This window comes from Colobus angolensis, unplaced genomic scaffold, assembly GCF_000951035.1.
Source record: "Colobus angolensis palliatus isolate OR3802 unplaced genomic scaffold, Cang.pa_1.0 Scaffold51, whole genome shotgun sequence".
Taxonomy (NCBI): domain Eukaryota; kingdom Metazoa; phylum Chordata; class Mammalia; order Primates; family Cercopithecidae; genus Colobus; species Colobus angolensis.
In genome coordinates, this window is record NW_012118599.1 from 9,215,760 (window position 1) to 9,228,917 (window position 13,158).

The 13,158-nt window shown below is 40.1% G+C and overlaps 1 protein-coding gene across 1 annotated transcript in view; it reads right to left on the reverse strand.

Annotated features, from left to right (window-relative positions):
• OPN5 (opsin 5) overlaps positions 1-13,158 on the reverse strand; it is a 45,188-nt gene that overhangs the window by 28,776 nt on the left and 3,254 nt on the right. Inside the window, exons 2-4 of the mRNA XM_011960271.1 lie at positions 11,864-11,983; positions 6,545-6,715; positions 2,908-3,242 (exon numbers count right to left, since the gene is read on the reverse strand). Coding sequence (XP_011815661.1) covers positions 2,908-3,242; positions 6,545-6,715; positions 11,864-11,983 — 626 coding nt within the window. The remainder of the gene's footprint in view (positions 1-2,907; positions 3,243-6,544; positions 6,716-11,863; positions 11,984-13,158) is intronic.

Sequence of the window (13,158 nt, forward strand, 5' to 3'; positions counted from 1 at the left end):
TAATACAGGTTTATATAAACAAAATATAGATACATTCTTAATATAATATTACATATTATGTGCTGTAATATCACTTAGTATATAAATTAAAAGAATATACATATATACATAACAAAATTACACATATGTATTCCTACACTTTGTTTAACATTTTGTTTAACCTGGTCTAGGGTGAGCCTATTTGATCTACCCAGTCCAAGTCAAGCAGAATAATAACAAATCAAATTAAATGGTATATGCTATGCTATACCTCATATGTAGAATGAGTTCCAGAAGCATCGACTAGACAAACTGCTCACTCCTCAAGAATACACAAGAGAACAAGATGCTAGAATGTGAGAGGGTCAAGTTGAGCACTTCACCTGACAGGAGTGATGATTTATTGAGCAAGGCCAACAAAGTGTCAAGGCCAATGACATAATAGGGGATGGCAAACAGAGAGGTGAGTGGGATGGCAAAAAGAAAGCACATTCTGAGACGTTGCAGCAACTGTATGCTACGTCAAACTACAGGCCAACAAAGTAAACTTCAATGTCACATACCAGTGTGATGAATGTCCACACATCATTTCCTGGGCACACTTCCATAAACTATTGAAAAGCAAAATTTTCATCATTGGTACAATTGCCCAGTTTCCAAATACAAAGTAGGATTTGCATTAAATCTAATTCAACTTTAACTGGGATTGATTTATTTACATTTCTTTATTGAAAGTTGCAGATAAGAGCTAAAGGGAGAGCTAGAAATGAAGAACCTAACTCATAATGCTTCATTTTGTCAAAATATTTTCCTACTTTATAGCCAATTATAAGACAGAAGAAGATCATGCTTCCTGAATCTGCATTTTTGTCCAAGAACTGTTCTATTATTAAGCTATCAGTATAGATTTAGCGGGATGAAAACGTCCCTCAAAGCTTCCTCTACTCGGCATGTAGACTTTGAGCATAACAGTCAACTGGAGCCATCAGGAATTTAGCTCACAATATGTGATATGGTTTGGCTGTCCTCCCACCCAAATCTCATCTTGAATTGTAGCTCCCATAATTCTCATGTGTCATGGGAGGGACCTAGTGAGAGGTAATTGAATCATAGGGGCAGGACTTTCCCATACTGTTCTCATGATAGTGAATAAGTCTCGCAAGATCTGATGGTTCTATAAAAGGGAGTTCCCCTGCACATGCTCTCTTGCCTGCCACCATGTAAGACATGACTTTGCTCTTCATTTGCCTTCTGCCATGTTTGCTAGGCCTCCCCAGTCATGTGGAATTGTAAGTCAATTAAACCTCTTTCCTTTATAAATTACCCCATCTTGGGTACATCTTTATTAGCAGTGTGAGAGCAGACTAATGCAATATGCAACCAAGAGATCTTTGCATAACTCCAAAAATTCTGCAATTTGGAGAGAGGCATATTAGTGGAACCAAGGCTCTAACTTACTAAAAAGCCATCTCTTATCTGGAGGGAACTGTGTTTCTCTGGGTCCCTGAGACCAGTGGTCTCCAAAGTGAAGGTGAGAACACTTGAGGGTAGGATAGCAATCAATATGATTGGGATACAGGAAGAAGTAATTATAACTTCAATCTACCTTTATTTTTATCTTTAAGATAGAAGACAAAAATTGGGGGGGTTAAATAAGAGGGTGCTAATATTTAATACAAAGCTTGATGGTATTACCTGTATGTCATTTAATATTGAGGGCATGTGTTGGAAAATATTTTTTCAGTATAGGGGCAAAAAATCATGAACCTGTGAGGACCACTGCTTTAGACTTTACCAGTAATTCCTAACAGTCATAAGGAAAAAGGAGAAACCACGGTTGCTTTAACACCTTCTATGCACCAGACGACAGAATAATATGCTTTATCTCTTTGAATTCCCACCATAACCCAATGAGACAGATATCACTATTCCTGTTACAGAAGTGAGGAAATAGAGATTCAAGAAAGCTAAATATCTAGCTCTAGGTCACAAACCTGGCAGGTACTGGTGATGGGATTAAACTCTAGTCTTGCTCTTTTCCTTACTCCACAATATCTAAAGAACTGCCTCCTCTGAAACTACCATTTACCAAGGTACTCAAGCCTGCAGAAACTGCTCATGTTCTTAACACAAGCTTCCCATGGGAAAGCACACGTGGTAAACTCTTACACTATAAATAATTCAGGTGGTAGAATGTCCCTAATGATGTCCCAAAGTCCATGCAACACAGTAAATACTGTGCGGCATTATATGACTCATAAAAGTTATCCTTATTACTGAAATAATGACTATGAACCCATAGTACCCTATTTAGTAGAGAAGATAAGCCCTCAATGGATGGGTTATACAAATGTGGTAGATATTAAAAATGTGTGTGTGTGTATGAGAGAGAGAGAGAGAGAGGAGAGAAGTGGGGAAATAGAGACAGAAAGAGGAGAGAGATACCACAAAGAAAGGCTTAGCCAATCATCAACAAAGTTCAGAATTATGTAAAGAATAGAGATTCTAAGTTATCTCCCAGTCTCCAACGTTCCCCATCCTTTTTTTTTTTTTTTTTTTTTTTTTGAGATGGAGTCTGGCTCTGTCGCCCAGGCTGGAGTGCAGTGGACGGATCTCAACTCACTGCAAGCTCCGCCTCCCGGGTTTATGCCATTCTCCTGCCTCAGCTTCCCGAGTAGCTGGGACTACAGGCACCCGCCACCTCGCCCGGCTACTTTTTTGTATTTTTAGTAGTTTAGTAGAGATGGGGCTTCATCATGTTAGCCAAGACGGTCTCGATCTCCTGACCTCGTGATCCGCCCACCTCGGCCTCCCAAAGTGCTGGGATTACGGGCGTGAGCCACCGTGCCCGGCCTGTTCCCTATCCTTTTTACCCTATGAAGTTGTAAGTGGTCAGAAAACACGTGTGTAAAACATTAGTGCAGTTACCTTTGTCAATTTCATTTCCAGCACATGACTGCTATGGATCCGACTGTCGAAATGAGCTACTTCTTTGGAAGAGGACTTAACCTTGGCAATGATCTTTACGTAGGAGAACACGATCACAGCCGTTGGGAGCAAGAGGCAGAAGAAGAGGATGTTCAGGATGAAAACCTGGCCCCCTACCGAGGCCTGGGCCAGCCACCAGTCCAGGGTGCACGAGGTTCCGAAGGGCTCAGGCACGTAGTCCCCCAGACCTACCAAGGGCATGGTGGTCCAGAAGGAAGCATAGGCCCAGATGGCTGCCAGGCAGATGTAGGCGTGCTTTCTTTTCAGCCAAACCCCTGGAGGCGGAAGAAAAGCATTACCTGGATGTAATCTGCCCTACACCCAGATACCTCCCCTCGATATGTCAAATTCCACCTCCAAAGATTTATTCCATTGATTTCTGGGAGACCTGGGCAGATAACTGAAGCCTGAGGGAGAGTGGAGTAAACGGAAAAAAGTTCCAGAGCTTGGGCCTTTCTCCAGGAGAACACAATTGGAAGGTTTTCTCTAGGCATCTGGGAGCTTTGGGAGGGAGAAGTGACAACAGCTGGGAAAAGGGACAGGAAAGAGATGAGAGGATGCTGAAGACAATGGAGGCCCTTGAGAAAACATCTCGGAAAGGGTGTGTTAGTGGATCATCCAGGGAAAATCCTTCTGGGAGGTGAGGAATCACAAAACATGGCTTGTGTCTTTAAAATGCCCTTCCTCCTAACAGCTTTTGTGTTGCTAGTCTCATCTGGCTTCCTAAGAACTTGTGGAAGGGGCTTGGTGGCCTGTGATCATTACACAAATGGTTTAAGATTAAAGTACTTGACTGTGTTTAGTAATTTGCGGAGCAGGTTTGGAATCTTCAAACATCATTCACACAACAATCGCACTCACACAGCCACAGCGGGAGAGGCAGAGAATCTAGGTAGGTTGCATCATGTTCTGCAAAGTAATTCTGTGAATATATTTTCAGGAAGACAAAAAATGAGCTCCGTTTTTCAGCACTAGTTTCTGTTAACCAAAAGAGAATTCCAAGCGGAGGAAATAGTGCAGTCATCTAAGAAAAGCTGTAAAGCACTAGTGATCATTTTCAGAGTTCAACACAACCACCAAAGACAGATCGGCCTGATTTAGTGTAGCAGCCTCCACAAGAAATTACCTTCACACCTCACTCATCACCTCAAACGAAGAGGGCCGGGAAAGTGATTCTTTACTGCCTTGGTTTTGTGTTAGCAGAGAAGAAATATCAAAATATATTCAATAAAAGCTAAATGATTACTTCAATATAGACTAAGAGCCTGCCTCTGCTTAATGCAATGTGAGGTTTGGAAAGTCAGTAAGGCCTAATTCTTCTGTGTCTAGTCTTTGACTGACCTTGTGCATGCAAGACTTTATGGGTTATAGTCTTGGTTAAATAATGGGTTAAATACAATATTTAATAAATAAAATATTTAAATAAAATAATGTACGGGGCCTGCTTTGCAAACTAGAAGGTGCTACATTAACGTGAAAGTTTTACTCCTGTGTAAGTGTATCTCATTTAGCGCTCACAAGAAATATAACAGATTGTTTCTATACTCTATTGTCTCCATTTTTTTTCAAATACATGGCATTTTGTGTCATGAAATGCAAATTTCATGCCCAACCAGATAGGGGTAGCAATCATGTAGCCACATTATAAATCAGCTCTTGCTTCTCCACTAAAGCCAATAAAACATTGGCACAGGTAATCACATATATTCATGGGAATGTGCATAGGCATACGTATAAGCATTTATGGTTAGGGTTACTTGTGAGGTGTTTTATACTTACATTCCAGTATGGTGAAAGGCTGTCAAGTACAGGAGGGAGTAGATTAGTAGATTGGTTCTGTGTTGCTCCAGAAGTCAGAACTAGGACCAATGGGTGGAGGTTACTGGGAGGCAGTTTTGTCTTAATATAAGGAATAACATTGTAACAATGAGAGCAGACCAATCAGAGAATGGGCTGCCTTGTGCAGTAGTAAGCTCCCCGTCACTGGTCACTGGAATTATTCGAGAAGAGGCCAAGTGGTCATCTCTCAGGGATACCTTAAAACAGTTTACCACGTTACATGGGAGAAAAGTCTACATGTCCCCAAGCGACCTTCTAATTCCAACATTCTGGGACGCTGTGTGGAGGGTTTAATAGTGCATCAGATTAAATGATGAAACCACACTACTGAGGTTCAACCTTAGAAGAAGCTGGAAAACATACACAGTTCCCACATATGGAGTTACGGCCTGCAATGATCCTGGGAGTGGGCGGCATCATCTCTTTAATTGACAAAGCCTAAACTCAAGAAAATACTTGAAAACAGAGGTATCAGGGTTTAGTATTCCTCAAACACTCTCAGGAAGTTTAACTTTTTTGTCTTCTTATCTATACTATCTACAGTTAAATTTAAAATCTCTTTGGTATGAGCAAAAATAAGTCTATAGAAAGAATTAGATGTTGACGTCACACAGAATATGTATAGTTGTATATTTTATATCTTACTGGAAATTTTGATTCAAGCTCTTTCTATTGGAAGTTTTAAATGTTTAAAAAAGAAGATGTAAATTAAAAAAAAAAAAAAAAAGTAGTGCTGGATGATGAAGAAGATGGCTCGCAAGCCCCTGCCTCCCACCCACCCAAGAAGGGATTCTTTGGAGTTTGGTAACTGTAATCTATAACAGTATAAAGGGAAATTCTACCACATTGACAGTGTCAGGTCAACTTGATTTTTCCCATCTCAGTCTCCAGGCCCTGCTCTGACACCACAGTCTGTCGCCCGTCACAACCACTCTAATCGACAGATTGACAATCAAAGCAGCTTTATCCAGAGGAAGCCTGTACTATTCCTTGATTTGTGCCTGGTTCTCAATATTAAACTTAAAGGCCCAAATGCAGTTCTCTCAGGTTTAATAAATTCCGAGAGCTCCAAGAAACGAAAGTACTAGAAATTATTTTTAACCTGTAGAATGGTCTAATCATTAAAAAACATATATTTAGGCCCTGGAAACTTATATTCTGCTGATTCATCAATTCTTGTAATCACTCATTTTTCTACCAACCAACGCCACACAAAAAAATATGTTGAGTGATATTTCTACATGTGTGTCCTTGCATGCAGAAACAGCTACATGACTCTAACTTGGAGGTGAACTTTCTGGAATTCCTTATCTCTGAAATTACAGGGAGCGTGAGTCCTAAGGGAGAATCTTAAACAGCTTTTCTTACAATTACACTTACTAGGTGGGGAATGAGCTAAACATCTTGGACTTAACACCCTTTCGATGCACTTTATTTCTTTTATTTGCATGGAAAACATGATGGAAGCTTACACACTATACAAGAAAATGATACTTTTTTAAAGCATTGTAACCAAACACCAGACATTACTATAAAATACGTATTAAAAGAAGTCTACTTTGACATAGGTTAAAATCCTTAAACATGTCAGAACAAGATGATAGGCTATAAATAGAAATATTCTTGATCTCTGAGGTTATTCATAATCTTTGTTTATTACCTGCATAAAATATGTACAGTTCTAACACTCAATCCACCTAGCTTTAACTGTCAGGGAATGAGAAACCTGCCAACTTACCATAAGATAAATAGCAGATTTTCAAATATCGATCCAGGCTGACAGCAGTCATGGTGATAAGGCTTCCACAGCCAAAGAAAAATCCAGCCCATCCATACCAGCGGCAGCCAATCCAGCCAAACACCCAGCGGTGGCAGAAGCAAGAGATGATGGTGAACGGCTTGCCTACAACTAGAGCACCAAGTGACTTGTCAACAGAGGTTCCTCTGGTTACTATTTCCCCACCTACCTCAACTCACCTGAACCTCCTCCCCTAAAGCACAGGGCACATGTGAACACACACACATACCCTTTCCTAGATTAATAGAAGTCCAGCAGTTATCTATGAATAAACTCAGTTTGGAGCTACCCAGAGAGGACTTTCAGTCATCCCGATAGCCAAAGACAGTGAAAGGATATAGAAGGAAAACTTTTAAGTAATTATTACTTTTGAAAAAACTGTCTCAAAGAGACCTGGTTTCAGGAGTTACAGACATGATACTAGTAGCCAGTGACAACGATCTTGTCACTTTTAACATTTTATTGCAGTCCTTCATTCGAAAGGTATATAGAGAAAGGGGCAATATATAAAACCTCTGAGAGAAAATATCTTCTTCAAGCACAACTTTTCTATTTTATAGAAGTTCTTTCTCACACTAGTCTGTTAAGATTTTTTCTTTTTACCAGAAATAGACGTTAAGTTTTATTAATTGCTTTTTCTGCGTCTACTGAGGTGATCATAACATTTTTTCTCATTGAATCGGTTAATGCTGGTTATTAATAGATCTGTTTTTGAAACATACTTACATTCCCGGGACCAATGCAACTTTTCTTAATAATAAAACTCCCAGAAAATTGTCTCAATGAATAGAGGAAAGAAAAGATGGAGAAAGAGAAAATGAAGAAAAAGAGGAGAAAGACAAAAAAAATACGCAAAATGGTGATTTCCATCCACCTCATCTTCCTCCAAGTGGGGCATTTTAGAACCTGTATAAGGCATGAGATTCCTTATAATGAAAAGGGGAATTTGGTTTCTGTTTTCTTTTGGCAGCTGCATCCTTCTAGGAGGAATATGGTTTCTAACACCCCAAGATAACCTTGTACTTTAGGAGTTAAGTGTCTATGAATGGGGTTTGGGAGGGGAAACAGGTTCTCTATCAGAGAAAGCCTTAATTAGAGAAGCAGGGAACTAACTGCTGTGAATATAGAAAAGGGGGAGGTTTAACAGCACTCTGGAGAATAAAGATTCTAAAGAGCACTGGAGAAAGAAGGTGTGAGTTCCAGATGCATTTTAAAGAATGGTGTGGACAACTTTCTCTGAAATGTGAATTTGTCCTTTTATTTATTTAAAAAATAGAACATATTTAGTCTTTTACTATTTCCTTGTTATTATCAATGAATAAAAAGTGCTTAAGAAACCCCAGAAAGTTGAATATTCACAGGGAAGCAATAGGATGGGGGGAGGTGAAGTAGGGAGAATAATTATATAGCCCAGCAATTTTCATCTGTATTCCTGCCTAGACCCCAGAGGATTCATGGAGCTCTTCTACAAGAGAGTGAGAGAGGGAGAAAGAGAGAGAGAGTAGAGAATACCCTGAAGGGGAAGTAGGTACGTCATTTAGGGAAAGAAATATTAAGCAGCCAAGGCTCCATGCTCCACCTTCTGTCAATCAGAAAAGATAATTTTTTCACCTGTTTTATATATTCAGCTTTTAAGTCGTCTTTTTCAAAGAAAAAAATTCACTGTTTTAAAACAATTGTTTAGAAATTTTATTTAAAAATCCTTTTTGTTGAGGTTAGAACCAGATTTCCACATTTCCTTCTGTTTCAGTTCTTTCTTTCTTTCTTCTTCTGTTAAGTTATGTCTTATTCAAATATGGTATAGCTATTTCAGTAAATGTGAGGTCCAAGCTATTTACAACCAGATCTAGATTTCCAGGATTTAAACTATTTATTCCTCGGGTCTCCATTAGAATTTTTTTTTTTTTTTACTTTCTAGAAAGCATTCTTCTACTTTTACATAATACCCTGTAGCCTTCCCTATTCAGTTATTGTATTCAGTCCCCCAAATAAAAAAATAAAATGTGCTGAGGAAGCTCTTCAAACCTCTAACTGAACTACATCACAAAAGAAGGTTCCCTAACCTCAATGCTTTAGGAAAGCTAAGTAACTGATATTCACAGCCTTCAGGTGCTAGCTCTCAGCCCTCCCAGGTGTATTACTCTATGGTATACAAAAGTATTCAGGAGTTCCTGTTAGTTCAATCAATCAACACATATGTACTGAGTGCCTTCTGCAAGCTGGACACACATCTCCTCTAGGTGTCTAGACGGCTAGTGCCACGTTTCAGCTTGCTAGACTGGGTGCCCTCATATGAGAGCCTCCTAATTCTAGTAAGTCCACAAGGAAATGGAGTGTAAAATAACTATTTGGGTTTGTGGGTTTTTTCCATTCAACAACTAATTTTTCAATGCCTAGTGTTTAAGAAACACAGAGCAAGGTGCTAGAGGACAAAGTGGACATCAAGACTGACAAGTTTATTTTCTAACAGGAAAAGCAGACACACTCAAAAAAAAACCTACATTTGTAATATAAGATGTGGTATGACAGAATGATAGGTAGTGATTAGTACAGCGAAGGAAAATAAAGCAGAGAAGGCAGGTGAACGGAAATCGTTGTTTTACGTAGAGACATTAGGGAAGACTTCTCTGAGATGTGACATTTAGGTAGATACCTAAATCGGTGGGAAAGAAGTCAAACAAACTTCTGGAGGGAAAGGATTAGAGGCAGAGGAAACAGTAAACTAAAAGGCTTGAGGTGGGTGTCAGCTAGGTGGGTGCTAAAGACAGCAAAAAGGCAAGTGAACGTGACAGAATGGAGTAAAATTACATCTGTTATGCCTGGGATCCTGATTAGCAAAAGCGATTTCAGGCTTCCTTCTTCAGTAGAGCTTTGGATTAACCTTTGGGGTGTCATCTAGAATGTCTCTCTCTCTTCCACTTAATAGAATGTTTCCGGAACCCGGCTGCACATTAGCATAGCTGGAGGGGTTGTTTTGTTTTGCTTTGAAATATCAACATCCAGGGTTCCATCCATCCCCACAAACCTCCCAATATTTTCACTTACCTGGAGCGAGTTCAGGCATTTTAACACCTCCCCCCACTCCAGGTTATCCTAATATAACACGACTTTATCCTAAGAGGTTCGCCTAATATAACACGTGTATATAATATGCACGACTGGGAGCCCTTGCTATTTAGTCAACAAGTATTAGTTGCATAGATGCCATACATCTGGCCTCCAGGAGGTGCTTATAATGGAATATAGCTGAGCAAGAAAAAAAATAAAGCAGGCAAAGTTTTAAGGTTTATTGGAAGGGAAAATGTATTATAGATGCTCAGAAGTTGAAAAAATGATCTGGGTCAGAGAAAGCTGTTATATGAAAGAAAGTGGTTTCTGGTGAATTACTCTGAAGACATAAGCAGAGTAATGAGGTGGTTTGTGCCATTCTAGAGCCGACTTGCTTGGCTGAAAGCATGTTTCAATGCATCAGGCCAATTCAGGACATTTTTATTCAAGCCTAGTCTAATTCAGCAATGAGCCTGCTATTATTCACCGATGAAGGAGGTAGCTGGAATGACAGGTTTCATTCAGGCATGTTAAACTCAGTACCAGGTAGAGCACCTGAGGGGCCCGCGGGGCGAGCTGACCGGGAAAGCTACCGTTCCTGTTGCGACACCGCCATCGCGTGGCAACGGGTGAAAATGGCAGCCGTTTTGCAGCCTCACAAATCCCCTGGGGTTCGTCCTGATTCTTTTCACAACACCAAGCATGTCTTGTTCCTCTTAATGTGCATGTGCATTCATCATAAGGGTTCATAATGTTTATTCAGGTCCATACTCAGTAAAGCCTTCCCAGATAACCCAGACCATTGAAACTGAGTGAGCACACATCTGCTGTGCGCTAAACTGTGACTCAGAACGCGAAGGATTAGTATTGAGCCTTGTTTTTAGAGGTCGGCAGAAAAATCCACTTATGAAGAGAAAAGCAAATATGAGAAAAAAACAAATATGAGAAAACTTTTTTTAAATTAAGCTCTCGCTTTTTCACCCAGGCTGGAGTGCAGTGGTACTATCATAGCTCACTGCAGCCTTGAACTCCTGAACTTCATCAAGTCCCAGCTATTTTTTGTTCATTTGTTTTCTGTAGTTTTACCCAATACCCAGACTTCAAGGATAAATTTGTTTTGTAGAGATGAAGTCCCACTACATTGCCCAGGCTGATCTTGAACTCCTGGCCTCAAACTTGATACCCATCTCAGCCTCCCAAAGCTTTGGGATTACAGGTGCAAGCCACTGTGCCCAACCAGAAAACTTTTTAAAGAAGGCTGTTGATGGGAAACTACTAACAAGTTTCTAATGGTAAGAGGACTGCTGTATACTGTTCAAACAGATTGCCTGACTCTAATGACCTAAAACCAGAAGATAAATAGCAGGTGTTGGGATTCAATGACAGATTAGAGTCCATCTAAGCAACTCTGAAGTTGTATAGAAGAAGGTAAAGAATGATTTACTTAAAATGGTTCGTATTTTTGAAAGTGAATTATAGTGAAGGAGAAATCTTATTCCAACTCCTCCTTGCCGTGTTATTAGAGAAGTGAAAAAGAAGCCAGTGGTTCTCAATTTTAGCCACACATTAACATACCTGTAGATTATCATCTTAAATATCCTGATGCCCAGGTAACATTCTCAACCACCTAATTCAGAACTTCCCCAGATGATATTTTGTGAGTTGCGTTTGAGGACCACTGAACCAGAAGCTTCCTATGCTTCAGATGTGTCACTAAGTCATGATTACATATATCATCTGCAGGGCATTTCTTTCCTCTTCTTATATTCACCTCTCAACTGTCTTCAACTGTCATTTACCCTTCAAGATTCCCGTTGATGTTTATTTTAATCAGACTTCCATAAGGGTTGAAGAGGTGTAAAGCAGCTTAAAATATTGACCTGGGACTTGCCTCCTGATTTCTGGTTTCTGAATCATTTAGCCCACTACACTTTGAGACATCTGAGGTATCATGTATTATTTCAAATTGTGCCTTCAGCATCTAACATGCCTGACACACAGAAAAGACTCAATAAATATTAAATGAATAATTTCATCAACCGGACAGCACCCCGGTGATTTACCACAAAAGTCTGAAAGATGATTTGTGAGGCAAAGAGTGGAAGGAGATGTGAAGGGAAGAGATGTCAGGGGGTGATGTCTGAGACAGTGAGTACTTTAGAATGGGGACTAGTTTAAACCCATAAAGAAAAAACAGCATGGTTGTGTTACCTGAAATCCCCAGATCACAGACAGCTAAATTGATAGTCATTATTTCAGCAGGTCTCAGCTTCTTCTTTCGTCTAGAAGACATATAAAGGACATATCCATTTCCAAATGTAGACAGAATCCCTACAAGGAAAAATAAAAATTCCCATCGTTAAAACTAGGATTTAGAGTTCACTCAGATATGAAACACTTCTCAACTTCAAAAATTGACACCATAGATTTAGAGGGTAGTGAGAGGACTCTAAATAAAAAAATCTAAATTAAGAAGATGAAATAAAAAGCATGAGTTGTGAGTGACAGGCCAATGGGGCAGGAGTCAGGGATTATAAGACTGAACTTACCCAGAAAAAGGCATCGCTAACTTCCCCGCGAGGCTCAGGAAAGTGTGGGAGTCCCAGTGGTCAGTTCTTGTCCTGGCCCCCAGGGTGGAGTACTTTCCTCAGCCATTTTTATAGATTATTGGCTTTATAGAACTCCCTCCCTCTGATCAGTAGGGTTAAACCCTTAGCTCTTGATAAATTCTGAAGATGAAGCCAACCAAAGAAGGTGCCTTCAGCATCACTGTGAACGCCTAAGGGAACGCCAGTGTTCAGGACAGGCAGAGGCCAGGTATGGCTGGCGTAACTCCCTTCAAGAAAATGGACATCTCCCAGGGAAGCCCCAGGACTTTTGCCTCTTTGGGAGACATGGACACTGAGCGTCTGGCAGATAGGACAGCCTTCAGCTGCTACTGGACTAGGCATCAAGGGTAAGTGGGTGACAATCGAGAACCTGGGCACTGTCCCTCCCACCAAGGGGAGAGAAAGTGACCCTCAACCCACTGAACCTACCAACAATGCCAGAAGTGTGTTCCCACTTTTTCATATCCTTTTATTAATGACTAATTGCCTTTGGCATTACAATGAAACTGTTGGATAGTTCTTACACACCCAGTTTAAATCCAAAAAGACCCAATCCCTACTGACTTTATTTAAGAAAAGAATACACCTACTTCCATAGCTTAACATGTAGAGTAGATTTTCTTCAGGAATTCTTGCTTCATAGTGTAGCTGTGTATAAATGAGAATCTGGTACAGCTGCCTTTAGTAGTAAGGAATAAGGAGAGTATTAACAGGAGAAACCCAGAGTTTTCTGTTTTAATTTCTACTTCTCCACCACAATTCATTTTGGGGGCAAAGAAAGAAATGTGTGATTCAGCTGATGGTGTGAAACCACCAGGAACTAACTGCATTGTGCTCTTAGGAAATTCTGACTCCCTGGAGTCAGCACTGCTTAATGGTCCATTAAAACCTCTTTAG